The 18448-nt window shown below is 39.4% G+C and overlaps 1 protein-coding gene across 1 annotated transcript in view; it reads right to left on the reverse strand.

The window, feature by feature from the left end:
- dnah5 (dynein, axonemal, heavy chain 5) overlaps nucleotides 1-18448 on the reverse strand; it is a 251509-nt gene that overhangs the window by 105287 nt on the left and 127774 nt on the right. The window contains exons 67-72 of the mRNA XM_062062242.1: nucleotides 16471-16674; nucleotides 14226-14405; nucleotides 4893-5030; nucleotides 3576-3711; nucleotides 2350-2531; nucleotides 2034-2168 (exon numbers count right to left, since the gene is read on the reverse strand). Coding sequence (XP_061918226.1) covers nucleotides 2034-2168; nucleotides 2350-2531; nucleotides 3576-3711; nucleotides 4893-5030; nucleotides 14226-14405; nucleotides 16471-16674 — 975 coding nt within the window. The remainder of the gene's footprint in view (nucleotides 1-2033; nucleotides 2169-2349; nucleotides 2532-3575; nucleotides 3712-4892; nucleotides 5031-14225; nucleotides 14406-16470; nucleotides 16675-18448) is intronic.

An 18448-nucleotide genomic window follows, 5' to 3' on the forward strand; every position in this document is an offset into this window, starting at 1 on the left:
ACACTGTGTCCAATATTTTCACAAAGATAAAATAAGTCATATTTTTGGTTCATTTAATAGTTAAAACAAATTTACATTATTGCAATCAGTTGATAAAACATTGTCCTTTACAATTATAAAAGCTTTTTACAAAAATCTAGTACTCTGCTTGCATGTCAGCAGACCGGGGTAGATCCTGCTGAAATCCTGTGTATTGAATGAATAGAGAAACGTTTTGAATCGGGAAAAAAATCGTTTTTGAATCGAGAATCGTGTTGAATTGAAAAAAAAATCGATTTTGAATCGAATCGTGACCCCAAGAATCGATATTGAATCGAATCGTGGGACACCCAAAGATTCACAGCCCTAGTATATATCTGCGGTTTATAGTACGGTGCGGCTCATATATAGAAAAAATATATTTTACTTTAGTAAGTGTGGATTATATCCTGTATAGTCCAGAAATTATGTTAATATGAATACTTTTTAAAAAAAATTTCAACACCTGCAACCAACAATACTGGGTGTTAAATTTAATTACATGTAATTACGATGCTTTAGTTTTCATTGGCTACAATACTAAATCAGCGTTCTCACTTTCAGGAATTTTTTAGCCCTCGCAGAGACAATTGCCATCGTTATTTTTCATAAAGGAATTATACCCATAGACTGCACATCAAATGCTGAATGAGAAGGGCAGGGAATTAGATTGGTGTAGGACGTGGTTCTCAAACGTTTTTCCCCAAGTACCACCTCAGAAAACGCTTGGCTCTCTTTTCAATTAACACTATAATGATCAACAATAAAATACAGTAACATAGTAGGCCTAAGTTTTCAATAAAAATAAAAGAAAGGTTTTATCTAACAAGTATATTTAAAGTTTTTTGCCACTTTAATATTACACAAAGTTTGAACAGTAATACTGAATGAGAACATCCGTAGACAGTAAATTTGTGTTTGAATATCGCAAAATAAAACGCTGTACTTTAATCAAGTCACTCTTTTGCATACCGCTAGATGGAGCCCACGTACCACTAGTGGTACACGTACCACAGTTTGAAGACGACTATTATAGATAATGCAAACAGATTACAGCATAGCACTTTATTAGTGTGACAAACAAGAGTTACAATATTCATTCAGGCATTTTCCAACTCAACTTTCTTTTTTCTCTTTTTTTCTCTTGACCACTGTTTGTTTGTTCTGTCTCATTTTACTGCACAGGTCTTTACACTTTGCATCTGTCAAAAATGTATTGTATGTAAAAATGTATGCACTTCTTATTTTTTTGTTTATATTTTCAGACATTAAAACAGGTGTAAAATACTGAGTGAAACGTGGCACATTTCCTTTTTACCTGTAACTATCTCGACGCTCCAGCTCTTTTGAAATTAGAGATATATCGCGTCTCACTAATACTAGCAAGTCGCAACACTACGGGGTATGAAAAAATGCTTTATCTAACAACAACGTCAGTTGAAAGCACTGGGCCTTATAGGATAAAATATATAGAAGATAAGGTGACAACAGACATGCATGCGCAAAAAATTCAACCCCTTTGCATTCGTTCACAAGTCTGTCTTTCTGCCTAAAATAGGGAAGGGATTCATATGGCCCCATTCCTGGGTGGAATGGGGGACGGGGGGTTAATAATTTTGAAATGCTGTCTGCTGAAAATGATGGAAAGCCCCAATCAACATAGCAACTGACGCTGTGGTCAAAGTTGGAATTGCCACAAAACACATCTTAAAAAATTCAACACTCTATTGCTGTCTGGCAATTTGTCCCATTTCATGTGTCAGGTAAACTGCGACAAATGGGGCCATTTGAATCCCCTTCCAACTCGATCTACAGTGTCTAGCTACCCATCAATCTATTTATCTCATTTTCCAGGGCGCATTGGAACTCTATAAATGTGGTTGAACATTTTTGTAATTTTTCTAAGGTAAATTTAAATGTTTCCATTTGTTTAGATCATCATTATTAACATTGAACCAAGGTTAAATTAATAAAATTGTAGCATCACGCACAAAAAAAAAAGATCCCAAACAAACCTGCAGTTCGTTCCTGGCCTCTTTGTTCTTGATCCAAATTTTTCCCTGTGTTTGTGGGTCAATGAGGAGAGGGAAGCGAGCAGCTTTGGTGATAATGATGCCATTCTGAATGGACAGGTCATCATTAGGGAGACCCTGTAAAAACAAAGAATAAGTGACACACATTTTCCTCCTCAAAAATGCATATTCGCATTAAGAATGGCATATCTTTTTTTTTTGCCCGTATGTCTCTAAATTGCGCCCAAGTAAAAAACGAAGACTTTAGGCTGGTTTATGCCTATTCAAAGTGACAACCACATCCCTTCTGATTACTGACCTGTAGATTCCACTCACTGACAGTGGGGGCATCAATGAGCAGCTCAGTCAGATTGAGATTGTTGCCAAATGGGATTTGACGCTGCTGCAGTTCGTTCTGCCAATCGCTCAGCAGGAGATTACGAAACTCCTGGTTGAAGGGACCAGAGTAAGACAAGAACGCCGTGGCTAAAAGCACGTCGCCTGGAATAAAAAAGCACATTTGCAAATGTGATGCTAATGTGAAATACAGTAAAGACTACCATATTTTAAGTCAATGTATGCCCTGTGAGGTTTTTAGGGGAAACATTTATTCATAGTCATTGATGGTCGAGTAGTGTTTAACACGCCTGACTTCAGTCGCAGGCAGCGTGGGTTTAGTCCCCACCAGTGTAAATTAGGGCTGGGCGATATGGCTGAAAACTATATCACGATACACATTTTTTTAGATTGATTGATATTGATAATTATTGATACTTTTTTAAACTTATTTAAGCCTGCCAATAAATACAGCAAAACAATAAAGAGAGTTAATAAAATAATTAAAGTAGATTTGAAGGTAGTTACAGATTTGAGACACTAGATGGCAGTAGTGTATAAACTATTGAACACTACACAGAGTAGTTTGAGAAGTGACTCATTAAAACTAGAGACAAGTTTGTTATTGAGTTGATTTATCAAGATATCACAGTTTTTCTTCTCACTCCATGCAGAGAATCCACAGCAAGACAGAAAGACGGCGCAACCAAAAAAATGCAGTCGATACCGTTAAGTGATTGGCTGTTAGCGTGTCCCCCCCATTGACACTTCCTGTTTCCTGTTTGCTGGGTTCCCAAAGTGCGGGTGACTTCATGAAATGAATCTTGCTTCATAATTGCTGGTTTCTTTCGACCAAAAAATGTAAATATATATTGAACAGTTTATCGAACGCATTTTATATTGATATCGTTTGTGTCTATCGCAATATACATTGACATCGGTTTATCGGCCCGGCCCTGGTATAAATATGAGTGTGAATAAACTGAACGTTTTCTACCGCTTGTCTTGTTCAAGTTTGGGGAGAGCTGGATAAAATCCCAGCTAACTTTATGCGAAAGGTAAACTACACCCTGGACTGGGCGCCAGCCTGTATCACAACAAATTGATTTGTATTAGAGTCTTCTTCTGTGAGGAAACAGCGCTAATCAATGGGCAACTGGGCTGCTCGTGAATGCACATATTAAAAAAACACTTTTCTTTGAAACCCACCAACAAGACGTTTGGTCTGGGCAGCAAACTCTTTGCTCTGCTCTGTCCATCTCTCCTTCTCGCCAGCTAAGCCGCTAATCAGACTGGAGGCGGTCTGCATCTTGTGCCTGCAGCGCTCTGCATCCTCCAGCAGAGTCTGAAAGTTAGTGAGCAAAGACACACGTCAGTAGGTCTGCTCGGATATAGTCTTGTTTCAGCTGATGAACTTCAAATTAAACAGCCTGAATTGACAAAGATCCCATTTGCACAGGTTTTAAGGCCTTAGCTCCAGTTTTGTGTGTTCCTCTCAAGTGTACAACTTTCATCTAAATCCAAGCAATGTGAAATATTATTGAACATCTGCATCAGATCCCTTACTTAAGTCTATACCAATGCATCACCTCATTAATCACATCATCTACTTAATTGCAAGCTATAACAATAATTAAACTGTTTTAAACTGGAAATAAATATCATTCAGTCAATATTCAGTCAATATAATTCTTTGTCAGATGATGTAATCAGAATCAGAATCAGAATCAGAATAGTTTTATTGCCATTGTTTGAGAACGGGTTCACAAACTAGGAATTTTTCTTGGTGCAATCGTGCAACATAAAACACATATAACACATATTTGGTAATAAAAAGAGCTGTAACTGAGCTATCAGATCTTGTTATAGACTTAGAAGGAATTCAAGGAATTCAAGGAGCTACTGTTAGGAGTTATTGTTCATGTGCCTGATGGCCGAGGGGAAAAAACTGTTCAGGGGGCGGAAGGTTTCAATCAAGGTTTCGTCAGTCTGAATCCACAATGCCATGTACTTTCCAAATTAAACCCAAAGGATGTAATTTGTCTTTCTTCAATGATCAACTTTAATTTAGGACAGCAGACAAAAAGGCTGTTATGAGAGCCAACGTTTTATTCATTGGTTATACATGACAGTTGAACTTGATTTAACAGCTTTTTCTGGTTACTTATTGAAGGCAAATGGCTTCAATCAGACTTGCTTTATTTGTCAGTTGTTGCTGTTTCAAATTAAATATCTGTACATTTTGTCATTAATGGAGGTCATTGTATTCTTGGGCTTTTGAATCGATTGCAATGGGAATGTTAAGATTTGTCATTGTCCCCAGTCCCCACCTTAGAGGATGAACAAGTTGGATCCAGCACCATCCTCTCAGACTGGAGATGTCCTATATCAGTCTGAGAGCATGAACTGTTGAAGACTGCTTGGATGTGAGGTGAAACATCTTTAAAGACAGTCTAGTTGTGATCGATTTGAGTCTTTTATATATGTTTTTGTGTATGTTCTGAGGATACTAATGAAGCCACTGACCTGTTTTTCCATCATGGCCTTCTCATACTCCCCCTGTACCACATCCAGCTCCGCCTGCTTTGCGTCCAGCTCGGCCTGAGCCTTCTGAAAGTCTGCATGAGCAATGGTCAGACGATTCTGCTGCACAGCCAAGTTAGCCTGAGAGAGAGAGAGATAGAGAGAGAGAGAGAGAGACAGAGAGAGAGAGAGAGAGAGAGAGAGAGAGAGAGAGAGAGACAGAGAGAGAGAGAGAGAGAGAAGCACTTAAGCACTTTGTCCAGTTTACATCTGCTGTGACAACTAGAAACACACGAGCCTCCACCAGGAGACAGTGTAGCGTACCCAAATGTAAAACATCTTTTGCACAATCAACCTTTTCATATAAAGCAATAAAGGAATGGAACGACCTCACAACAAACTTGAAAAGTCTAACAGATAACTCTTCATTCACAAATGAAGTAAAAAAGTGGCTTTGGGGCAATCAAAGCTGCTCACACGGTCATTGAGGTGGGCACTATGTTTGACACATCAACTTAATGTGTATTATATTCATCCATGAGAGTATTTTGTTGTAAACTGTGAGGTGTGTGTGTTAAAATCATGGTTGTTTTTACAAATGATGACAGATGTGAACAAGAGCATGTATTGTCTATGTTTGATGATGTAAAGGAGGTGTGGTTGTATTGTATATTAAGTATGTGTCAATGAAAGGGCATTTTATGACTTTTCTTAATTTGATTACATGCTATAGTATGATTTTATTGTCATAATTGTATTGCATGATTTTTGTATCCCTTTAATTTAGGTAGCCAGTGTCAGAATAATTGTATCTAAGTTATCACAAAACTTTGTGTTTCCATGAGTTTCCGGCGAGGAGACAAAAGCTGTCTTTGATCTTACCAAGCAAAAGGTTTGTAAAACTCCACTGTGTACGAAGGGAAGCGACATGAAGGTGTCGGTTTCTCTGATCTATTGTAATCCACAGGAAGATCTTGTCTTGACCCGAGATCTACAAAGCGGAGAGGAAGCAGGACCTGACGCAAGCTCCAGGCATCTTTTCTTTAAACTGTTTTGTGACCGAAGGCAATGGCTGTTTACAACCCCCTCTTCCCTTAGAAACAGCTGTTGCCATGTAATCAGGGAAAGTCCAAATAAAAGAGGAGGCGTGCAACCAATTCGTCAGAGCGTGGGACGATACTGTACAAGAGAACAGAATAAATTGAATCCTGTCCCTGTTTTTAATTCATTGCTTCTTGTCTGTTTAATAGATGTCATCTGTGTTTGAACCTGGCAGCCAGGGACTGCAGATGGAAATGAGCTATATAGCTAAAATCTGGTACAGAACATATCTGTCTTTGAGTTTAATGTTTCTGTGCATTGTCCCTTCAAATAAAGACTAAACAGTCAGTGAATGAACTGACTGAATGTACTCTTGTAATTATTTCTACACAATAACAATAACAGACACATGTCTTAACTATGGTTGCAAATAAGTGAGATTTTCAAGAAGAAATTGTTATGATCAGATGTTATTACAGGTATGAACGCTGGGGGGCAGTACTGGTTAGTATGCTGCTTACCGTACCACATAAGGTGGTAGAACAAGACTGCATGAAAGACACATGTATGTTGTTGAGAACGTGAGTCATTAAAAGTTAAGTTACTTGCTATCAACAGCCTCATCCTTCAAACACGAACATAACATGGTACCAGGAGTAAACTCGACCTGACGACATGGATTTAAAATCACCGGAGAGTTTGAAACTAACGGTGAATGTCGACGAGAACTGGTGCACCTTCAAACAGCAGTTTCACCTGTACATTGCGGCTATGGGACACGAGACAAAGCCGGAGGCGAGAAAGGTAGCGCTACTGCTAACAATAGCAGGGCCACAGGCCATAGAAGTATTTAACACGTTTGTGTTTGACACTCCTGACGATAATGGAAAGTTAGATGTAGTGCTTAGCAAATTTGACGCTCACTGTTCTCCGAAGAAGAACGAGACGTACGAGAGGTACGTGTTTCGGTCTCGTACGCAGCGGCAGCATGAGCCATTTGATAGCTTCCTGACGGACTTGCGGCTAAAGGCGCAGTCCTGCAACTTTGCGACGCTGAAGGACTCCATGATCCGGGACCAGATAGTCTTCGGCGTGGAGGATAAAAAGGTCAGAGAGAGGCTACTACGAGAGATGGAGCTGACGCTGGCGGGAGCCATTAAGATCTGCCAGGCGAGTGAGCTGTCCCAAAAGCACGTGAGGACGTTCAGCGAGATGTCTGCAGTCGCCTCGGCGCAGAGCAACAGCGCGGTAGCGGTAGGAGCAGTGTTGTATCAGCGGAGACAGCGCACACAGACCCGGCCTGCACGGCAGACGGAGGACGTGATGATAAGCTGCAAGCGCTGCGGAACAAAGCACAAGCCCCGACAATGTCCAGCGTTTGGTAAGCAATGCTCAAGTTGCCAAGGCAAGAATCATTTTGCTAAACAGTGCTTCTCCAAATGGAAAGAGGGGAAGAAAGGAAAAACTGTGAACATAGTAGATGAGCCTGATCTCAGTGACACGTTCTTTGTTGGCATGGTAAATTTGGAAAGTGAACAAATAAGTAAACCAGACAATGAAGAAGATAAGTGGATAGCTCCTCTAATGATAAATGGGACTGAAGTCACCATGAGATTGGACACGGGTGCAAAAGCAAATCTCATAAGCATGTGTGATGTAAAGGCAATGAAAAACAAGCCACAAATAAAAAGAAAAGATCCTGGACTTAAAGACTACAATGGACAACCAATTAAATGTTTGGGCACATGCAGGTTGAGTGTCACAGTTAAAGGAAAAGTGCACCACCTATGCTTCTTTGTTGTGAATGAGGGACGTGAATCACTTCTGGGTGACAGAGCCTGTGAAGAACTAGCACTTGTAAAAAGAGTGTATAACATTATCCCAACAAATGACTCTATGGAAACAATTGTTCAGAACTTTTCAGATGTTTTCAAGGGTTTTGGTGTTTTGCCCTTCACATATAAAATACAATTGAAAGAAGATGCCCAACCAGTTGTGCATGCAGCACGCAGAGTTCCAGCCCCACTGAAAGACAGCCTAAATAAAGAACTCGACAGAATGATCATGCTGGGAGTGATCAAAAAGGTTAATGAGCCTACAGACTGGGTCAACTCAATGGTCATCACAAAGAAAAAGAATGGTGAGTTGAGAATATGTATGGACCCTAAAGATCTAAATGAGAGCATTAAGCGTGAACATTATCAAATACCTACACGTGAAGAGATCATCAGTGAAATGTCAGGTGCCAGCTACTTCACAAAGCTTGACGCCTCACAAGGTTTCTGGCAGCTGAAACTGAGTGAAAGCAGCACAATGTACTGTACCTTTAATACGCCCTTCGGCAGACACTGCTTTCTCAGACTGCCTTTTGGAATAAAGTCAGCACCTGAAATATTTCACAGAGCGATGGAGCAGATCATCGAGGGCTTGGATGGAGTTCGAGTCTAAATTGATGACATCATCATATGGGGATCCACAGCCCAAGAGCACAATGAGAGACTAAACAGAGTTATGGAACGCATAAAAAAGTATGGACTAAAACTAAACAAGAGTAAATGTGAATTTGGTGTTCAGGAGATCCTTTTCCTTGGAGACAAGCTGTCTGCACGTGGTGTCCAACCAGATCAAGAAAAAATATGTGCAATACAGAACATGCCAAGGCCCACAGACAAAACCGGTGTATAGGTAAATTCATTCCCAATTTGACAGCAAAGACATCTTGCATACGAGAGCTTCTGCACAGGGACTGTGATTTTAAATGGACAGTGAAACATGAGCATGAGTGGCAAAAACTCAAGAACACACTGACTACAGCACCTGTGTTGTCATTTTATGACCACACAAAGAGGATAAAAGTGTCAACCGATGCTTCCAAAGATGGTATTGGTGCCGTTCTACTCCAGGCTGAGGGTGAGCACTGGAAACCGGTAGCCTATGCATCTCGGGCTATGACAAAATCGGAATGTCGGTACGCCCAGATCGAAAAAGAATGTTTGGGACTTGCATATGGTTTGGAGCGGTTTCATAGCTATGTGTACGGCTTGCCGTCCTTCACAGTTGAAACTGATCACCGACCGCTGGTTGCCATCATCAAAAAGAATCTGAATGAAATGTCACCGCGGATTCAACGGTTGATGATGAAAATGCAAAGGTATGATTTTGAACTGATATATACTCCAGGTAAACACCTAATCCTTGCTGATGCCCTATCCAGAGCAACTACAGGCGACAGTGTGAGTGCAACAGATGAGGACATACAGTGTCATGTGAACATGGTGTCTGCTACACTGCCTGTGTCAGACACAAAGTCAAGACAAATAGCTGAGGCTACAGCAACGGATGCTGAGCTACAACATGTCATGAGGAACATGGATGAGGGATGGGCGGCTGGCTCATGTCCACAATTTTATCACGTCAGAGGTGAGCTCAGTACTGTGGATGGACTGCTGTTGAAAAAGGGCAGAATTGTTATTCCACAGGCTTTGAGAATGGAGATTTTGCACAGGATACATGAAGGCCATCTCGGCATTGAAAAATGCAAAAGGAGGGCGAGAGAGTCGGTTTTCTGGCCCGGACTGAATAAAGACATTGAAACATTCATAAATAAATGTGAAACATGCCAGAAACACAGGAACAAGCAGAGCAAATAGCCTATGGTGGTTGCTGAGGTGCCAACCTCACCATGGCACAAAGTAGGAATGGACTTGTTTCATCTCAGAGGTAAAGACTATTCAGTGGTAGTAGATTACTACTCAAACTTCCCTGAAATGGCGCTACTAGCAGGCTTAACATCAACTTGTGTAATAACACATGCTAAATCTATCTTCGCCAGGCATGGCATTCCACACACTGTAGTAAGCGACAACGGCCCATGCTTCAACAGCAAAGAATGGCAGAAGTTTGCAGTGCAATATGATTTTCAGCATGTGACGTCAAGCCCACATTATGCACAATCAAACGGGCAAGCGGAAAAGGGAGTTCATATTCTAAAGCAACTTCTAAAGAAAGCAGCTGACAGTGACTCGGATCCGTATCTGGCTTTATTGAGCTACAGAGCATCACCTCTTCAGTGCGGACTATCACCAGCTGAACTGCTGATGAAGAGGAAGCTACGAACAACCTTGCCGAGTCATTCAAACAACATAATAAAGCAAAATAATCCCTCAAAGATTGAACATAAACTACGACAACAGAAGATGATGCAAAAGTCATTTTATGACAAAACAACCAAGCGTCTTCCTCCACTGACTACCAACAACACAGTCAGGATTGAGGATACTGATGGATGGAGTACAAAAGCAACAGTCCTGCAAGAAGTTGCCCCAGGATCGTACACGGTGAGAACTGATGATGGACAAATCCTCAGACGCAATCGTCGCAGTCTGTTAAAGACTCCTCAAGGGACTGTTGGTGAGCACAGTGTAACTTGTGGTGAATCTCAGGTAATACCCACACCTGTTATGGACTGTAACGCTGACTGTAACACACCTACTCCAAATGAACCTGAGTTAAGAAGGTCCACAAGAGAAATCAAAAGGCCTGATAGACTGAACTTGTAAACAAAGAAAAGTCAATATGCATGTTAAATATGTTGAACAAAATGTATATTGATTGTTGTGAAAGTGTTATAAATAGTATTGGCTCAGATTTGAGATAGCCTATGCAATTTGAAATTGTTCATACTGCACATATGTGTCAGAGTTAGACTAAATGAGAATTTGTTAAAATAAATGACCCAGCTAATGTGATTAGTTAGGTCAATACATTTTGTCTTAGAAAAAGGGGGATGTTATGATCAGATGTTATTACAGGTATGACCGCTAGGGGGCAGTACTGGTTAGTATGCTGCTTACCGTACCACATAAGGTGGTAGAACAAGACTGCATGAAAGACACATGTATGTTGTTGAGAACGTGAGTCATTAAAAGTTAAGTTACTTGCTATCAACAGCCTCATCCTTCAAACAAGAACATAACAGAAATTAGATAGATGCTTGGAAATAAACAAGAATAAAGTGGTGATGGAGCGGAGCGGCGGAAGGAAAAGAACAGCAGGCAGCTTTGGTTCAGACATAGATTTAGAGAGAACATGTTTGTTTGTGAGTCTGATTACTAACTTGGTAGTTCAAGTCTTTAAATGTGTATTTAATATTAATTGGCTGAGAGGAGAGGACTATTCTGGTACATCTTGCTGCATATCAGTTTGGCCCGCCGGCTCTGGGAGGGAAGCACTACTGGGCTGAAAATCAGAAAATCTATTTGCTGGGCGGTGTAGCATTCTGAGGTACAATGTTGGGGTCAAAAAGAAGGGAGGCTGGTATTTCTTAAGATGTGGGTGGATTACCGACTGTATGTGTGACTGAGGCAGAAAGAGGAAGAAGAAATAATAAATAATCAAGAGAAAGCACCAGAGAAAGGGAGTGAAATATAATTTACTAAGTCGTTGGATAAAAATGCAACCATGGGAACATTGCAGTTTGTTCTTTTGAGAATTTTGTAGAAATTCATTGAAAAACAAAGGAACTGAAGTGAAACATATTTTTGACTTGACAAATTCAGTATTATATTTGTTTTTAAAACAATTATGAAAATATGCTTAGGCCAGACCTCTAACTGCATTTAAAGAATGTCAATGCAGACCTTACAGAAGTAAAGTCAAAATAGACTCACTTAACATTTCAAACCATTTCCTACAAAATAGCCATGAGGACATGCATCCTATAGGGTTAGGTGTGATTTATTATAACATCAATGGGCAGCTCAAATGATAGTTACAGTACAAGGATACAGAGCTTATATTGCTTCTGTAAAAATGGAAATAACGAGTATGCGTTACATGTTTCTGCTTTCGAAACTAAATTTGGTCTATAAAGCCCAAGTATATGTGTACTTGATCTGCTGAAGTTAATTAATAAGGTTACCTCCTTTTTGTCACTTATTCTGAGTGCTGGCTCCCTCACCTGTCCCTGATTGGCAGTCAGGACACACCTGTTGCATGCTTTTTTAATGCCAGCCCTGTCATTGTTCTTTGTACTTCCATACTGCACAGCATTACATATGCTTCCTGTGCACTTTCCTGCTGTACTATTTTTGTTTTTGTCATTGAATACATGTTTACCTTCACTTTGTCCGCCATCTCTGCATCCTGCAGTCCAAATTAACAACACCCACACTGAAACGTAACCGAGTATTTTTATTTATTTATTTTGTGAAATGTGGCGATTATCATTAAGAACTGGCGAAGAGCAATTGCAAATTACGTGTGTACAGATGCAACTTTTACACTTTTGATACAATACCAAGATTGGAGCCTTAAGTATTATACGATACCGATATTAATTTCATACGATATCGGCACAAATCTTAGTACATACATAGTATATACTTTTAATATTATGCATTGTGGAATGTCAAAAAAGGCTTGATCAAGTGAAATTACTCAAAGAACCATAGTAGGTATGGAAAACGCTAACTTTATGATAGACTTATGCTGTCTTGAAATTTTAAGTGAAGTGGTAATTTGTGTTTTGGCGTCATTTTGTAGTCATATAATTCATTAAATTCAATTTATGAGCCATGACGCAGTAAATTGAATAATCCTGATTTAGACTTAGACTTCCTTTTATTGTCATTCAAATTTGAACTTTACAGTACAGATAAGAACAAAATTATGTTGCATTAGCTTGTTGTAGTGCAGGATGAAAGAGCAATAAGGTGAAGATATAAATAAATAATGACTGTACAAATACATATATTGCACTTTTGCATATGTATCCACATTTATCGATGTATGTTATGTTGTCTTTATATTCCAGCGAGTTAATGTCATGTCTGTGTTAATCATGTTTTTGTTTTGCTTGGGTTTTGGGCTCTTTTTTTAGTTCCTGGTTGCACTTCCTTGTTTGGTTTGGTTTCCATGGTCACCCATTAGTTTTCACCTGTCTTGTCACGCACCTGTTTCACATCCTCATGTCACGCACCTGTCTCACGTTTTCACTAATCATGTCACCAGTATTTAAGGCCATTGTTGCCAGGCAGTCGGCCTGGCGACATCACACATTCACACTCTGATGATCCATGCTGCTCATTGTCATGTTTTTTCATGCCAAGTAAGTTTTGTTTATTAAGACCACAGTTAGTGTTGTTGTTTCTTTGTTCATAGTTTTTGTGCCCACGTGCATGTCTTTTATTTCTTAGTCAAGTTGTATTTCCGCCTTTGTGCACGCCATTTGTTTGCTTCCTTTTTGTTGTAGTTTATTAGTGTTAAACAATAAATCATGTATTTAAATTCACGCCTTGCCCGCGCCAATTTTCCTTTGCCTTCCGGAGAAGCAAAACCCAAGAACCCAGTCATGACAGTTAATCCATTTTTGGGGGGAATTGAGGGGATTATTATGTTATATTTATATGACACATTTGTTACTGACTATTTTCTAATAAGCTTCTGCCTTGGAGATTTTGTCTATGTATGTATATGGAACTATAATTATTTTATACTAAATATTGACGAATGTGATGTTTTAGACCGCAATAATGTTCAGTTAAAGACACTTTTTGCCTATGTTCAGCCTGTGTACTATTGTGTGCTTAGCTGTTGTGTAGCCGTTAGCTCCTAGTAGCCTATAGAATCAGAATCAGAATAGTTTTAGCCTACTTCACTAAAATACAAAAAAATACAAACTTTGTGTGCTTATTGGAGGACATTTAGTTGTTAACTGTCTGTTCAGCATTGCACAAATAAACATGCTGCAGGACTGCTTGTATCGGAACATATGAGAGATTGTAGATACAAGCAAATATCATTCAATATTATTTTTTTTGCTGGTATCGGACAAAAATAAAATTTTAAGACACTAATGAAACAAGAAAATGTATCCTTCTAAAATCAAAGAAAAGGGAAATCGCTTAGTGTTGCTGATAATCCTTTAGCATTTGTTCCTCTCGTACTTCTTTCTACTCTTTTGAATGGAATTGTGATATTCTTGACCAAGACCTGTGCCTGGGGGAAACCCTTTTTTTGGGTGTGCGTTAACAGGGTAAAGTTCAAATAGACTATGGTAACTTGTATTAAGAAAGTTTTTATTCTTTGTGTTTTTAGGCCAATTAATCTGCAGCAATGTTGGAAGATGTGAATTATTCTCTTTTATTATATCAAAGAGAGACTTTGTTGCCTGTGTCTCTGTTCTACACTATAGTCTGCGGTTTGTGTTTGATAAATGCTCATTGGAATATTTGTATTGAACATGTCATGTAGGCAATACATGTATTGCTTACATACAGTACAGTATGTTACTACCTTCAAGGGCAAGACCTCCTTGTTGATGGAAAAGAAAGATGCCATGGCTTTTGTCCAGGATGCAAGTCCGGCCACGTTGCCACACACCCTCTTAGCCGTTTCAATGTTGTAGTCCGGCATGTCAAAATAGGGCTGCAGCAGCTCCACCATCTCCTCATTAATGGTGTCTTTGGGGAATTGCTGTACAGGAGAGAGCACAGGAGAGTTAGAAAAGGGAAATGAGGATGGGCTCTATTTGGGCAAAAAAGGAACAAATAGTACAGATGTGGTGAGAAAACAAGAACGAGATGAACAACAGTTGCAGCTTGGATGCAGTAATGAGGAGAGAGAAGTGAACACAGTGGAGCTGCAACAATAACAGCAAAAATACAATGATGAGAAATTAGAATGAAATGTTGTTGGAAAAAATAAATAATAATGTGTCTTCCCACTGATCTACAGTATGTACCAAACAGTCGTTATTTAACCACCCCATTGTGTATTATAATCACGACAAATTGAATTTATAAGAGCTTTTACTAATGTAAGTAATTTGTAGTGCCTGAGGCGTTTAATTTTTTCCCTGCATACTGAAGCACCAGAGCAATACTTACAGCACTTTAAAACACATGAAGTGTAGTAAAATACTTCATTAGTCAAGTAATTAAGAAATTATTACATAAATACATTGACGCAGAGAGGAAAAAATATATTGCTGAAAAGGTGCTGACGTGTCTTGGAGAATAGAAGAATACCTACCAAACTAGAGTATGTCCTACTGGTACATTTGAATTAAAGTAGCTTCTGTGGAGGCTCTGTTATCATTACAGCGTTTGCAGTGACAGACAAACCATGAAGATATACAGTTTTACAGTGCTCCCCTGTCTGCCAGCTTTCTTAACCCTCTAATTTATTTTGTTTTGTTTGGATTAAATTGTACTTTTATGCTAGGAGTGTTAAATATCAGTTTGGCAATATAGTGTTATACTTTTTCTTCTCTTTAACTGTTATCATTATTTTTTTTTTTTGTCATGTTTTGGACTGATTTTAACTCAAGGACGACTTCCACATCTCCACTCCGTAAAGTGTCCCTGTACTGCTACTTTACTGTGTGGGGTCACTGCTGAACAAGGCAGTACAAGAAGCTGACAGTAAGAACAAGAGAGCCTTTTTTTACATATAAGTGACAAGGAAAACTCGATCCATGTTCTGTGCAATTACGATAAATGGAAATGGATCATTTGAATTACATCGGGTTATTTTTACTCAGTTTGTAATACGAGGAGAGACCGTTCAGCAGGTTGTTTGACTTTGTTATTAAATGGAAAATTGATCCATCACCCTCGTCTTATGATTGTTTGAGATATAGTACTGTATAGCGCTTAATATTTTACTGAAATATGGACTTTTGGTGATGCTGGAACATGTTTACGTTATTCTTATGGAGGAATTTGCTTCAGTATTCAAACTTTTCTATTTACAAACCATGTTCAAGAAACAATTACATTTGTAAATCAAAGTTTCACTGTTTATTCTTTTAAAAATAATCATGTTAATTTCGTAGAGAAAAATGTTTAACATGTTATGGAACATTATTGTGTTATTGTCACAGAATAATCCATATTGTATTTTTTTTTACTTCTACAACTGAATATATATTTCATTATTATCTTTATTATTTATTTATTAATGTTTTATTTTTTTTGCTGGGCACACCTGGTCCCTGGCAACTAATTGAGGCATGGGCCTCTTAAGACCTCACACTTGGGTTTGTACAATCATGTTCCTTCCTTACAAACCCAGTTAATGCTAGTCATACTTTTTGTTATCTTTTTTCCAAATGAAAATAAATAGGCGAATCGACAAAGAAGCAAAGTGTTCAGCAAAATCAAAATCATAAAATTCTTATCAATTACCATCTGTGAATGTTTTGTGAAGTATTTGCCAACACCAAGCACCGTTTTATACATGCAACTTATTCTAAAGTTTTAGAATCTAAAGTGCCGCAGCCAACTGTTGCAATGAAGGTAGACCATGTATAAAAGACCCGACAGACGGATACATTTCCTGTATGTAAGAATGGTCAGCAACATTTCCATTGATTCACAAGAACAAATGTGATCTACTATATCCATCGTTCCCAAGGTTTAAGCTAATAGGATTGTGGCATTTGAGGAAATAGAAGCCGGGGAGTGTTTAAAACCGCCTATGAGGAACATTTCTGAAGGTAAACAATATGGAAGTGCTAATTCATGTACAATTGTACCTGAAGACTGCCCAGAAAGTTTCCTGCTGTCATGAGTTTGAGAGACTCGTGCCATGATGGAGTGTTGCAGTTCTTCTCCGGGTCGATCTTCACAGGGTTGAGTCGCCTTTGGAAGAGCAGCAGCACGCAGTCCATGATCCGCATGATGAGGTGGGGAGGACGGCCAAGAGTGCGCACTGTAGCGATGTCGGATGGCTTGATTGTCTGAGTGGACACAGGAGGGAATACTAAATCTGGATGCTTACTTATGTGGGATAACAGAATTACAGCTGCATCTAATATCTAATCTGTTCATGATGAGTTTAGTTGAGGAATTTCTGAAATATTCAAATATGGACACTATTAATTTTACACAGTAAGCAGTAAATTTAACATTGAAGGTATTTTGCTTTAATTTGGCCCAGTTAAGCATTATGAAACTCGTCTTCCTGCCCAAAGTCCTCTGTGAATGTTGTCAATTTTTCCAAATCTTGTTCATTGACAGTTAGTAAATCACAGTTCCACTGTGCAGAAGCAAAACAGCGGTCGCAAAACTGATTGTCTCCCCCCTTAAAAAACAAAAAACAAAAGTGACATATAAGTTATTCCTTAAATGGTTATTTTAACCAGTATTAAATTGCAAAAGGTTCTTTTTCCCCACTTGAGCCTGACATCCGAGACTTAAATAGTATACTTAGACAAAAAGCACAGTGAATGTAAGTAAAAATATGAACTGTGTAGAGGGATGGAGAATGACTTTAGGAGACTAATAAAGATGAGAGAAACATCACGAGCTAAACTGACCCGAAAGAGAGCGCTTGGTTGTTACGTCAGTGATTCTACCTTCTCATCTCGCCTATTTTTTTCCAGATAGAGCCTCACTGCTCAGTGTGTGGTTTATTATCTCCATTCCAGTGTCAACATCGAACATAGGAAGCCAGCCTATGCTAACTATGCAAATGCATTGGGAAATTAAATGCAAATTAATGAACAGTGGGTCTTTTCCTGCCATCACTGTACTTCACAAACTCAATATTATACTTGAACTTATCTTATTTTAGCTATGTTGATCATAGTGTAAGTAAACATAATGTTTTATGGTGCAATCCTCCTGCAGAAGTGTGTTGTTGTTTCTTGTTGAATTGATACATAGCTGGTACGTATGGTTTACATTCTCGTAAGAATTTGCATGGAAATAAGCAGACCTCTGCAGAAACAGACTGAATAAAATGGTTTGGCAAAAAATACACTTTCCATCATTCAACACCATTCATTCCTACTAATAATAAAACAAATCTTCTAACTACAGTACATTTGTTTACAAACATTACTTATTTTAATTTGTGCATGAGAACAGTATTAGGAATGTTTGTCGTAGCAGTAGTGGTGGCCTCAAAAAAGGCAGGCGATAGGATGCAGATTGCCGGTTAAGGAGTGTTTACTGTCCCAAAAATACAAAATCCAAGGTAAAGGAGGAGGTTTGAGGTTGAGCAGGAAGCAGGGCTGGAGGTCCAGCAGGTTGTAAGGCTGGAGATCTAGCAGAATGCAGGGCTGGAGGTGTAGCAGGCTGCAGGGCTGGAGGTCTAGCTGGCTGAGGGGCTGAGGGCAAAGGTGGCGTCGTCGGAAGACCCACTGGAAGAGAGACAGGAAGCGGCACTGGAGCTGGCGTTGGCGGCAGAATCACAGGAAGCCGCCCTGTAGGTGGCGTCGGCACTAGACCCACAGAAAGTGGCAGTGGAGGTGGCGTCGGCGGAAGACCCACAGGAAGAGCAGGTAACAATGGCCTCGTTGGACATTGAGCTGGCGACGGCCTTACTGGACCTTGAGCTGGCGGCCTTGGTGGAAGGAGTTGTGCATCCCCATTTGCACAGCTGAACTGCCTACCCACCCAAGGAGCAGATTCTAGAAGCTAAAGTATATCATGCTGGAAGGAGGACCTGTTGATATGTGACCTTAGTGAAGGCAGAAGCTAAGAGTGGGTGGGCTTTGGGAAGCCAGG

The sequence above is a fragment of the Entelurus aequoreus genome, linkage group LG11, assembly GCF_033978785.1.
Source record: "Entelurus aequoreus isolate RoL-2023_Sb linkage group LG11, RoL_Eaeq_v1.1, whole genome shotgun sequence".
NCBI classification, from domain to species: Eukaryota; Metazoa; Chordata; class Actinopteri; order Syngnathiformes; family Syngnathidae; genus Entelurus; species Entelurus aequoreus.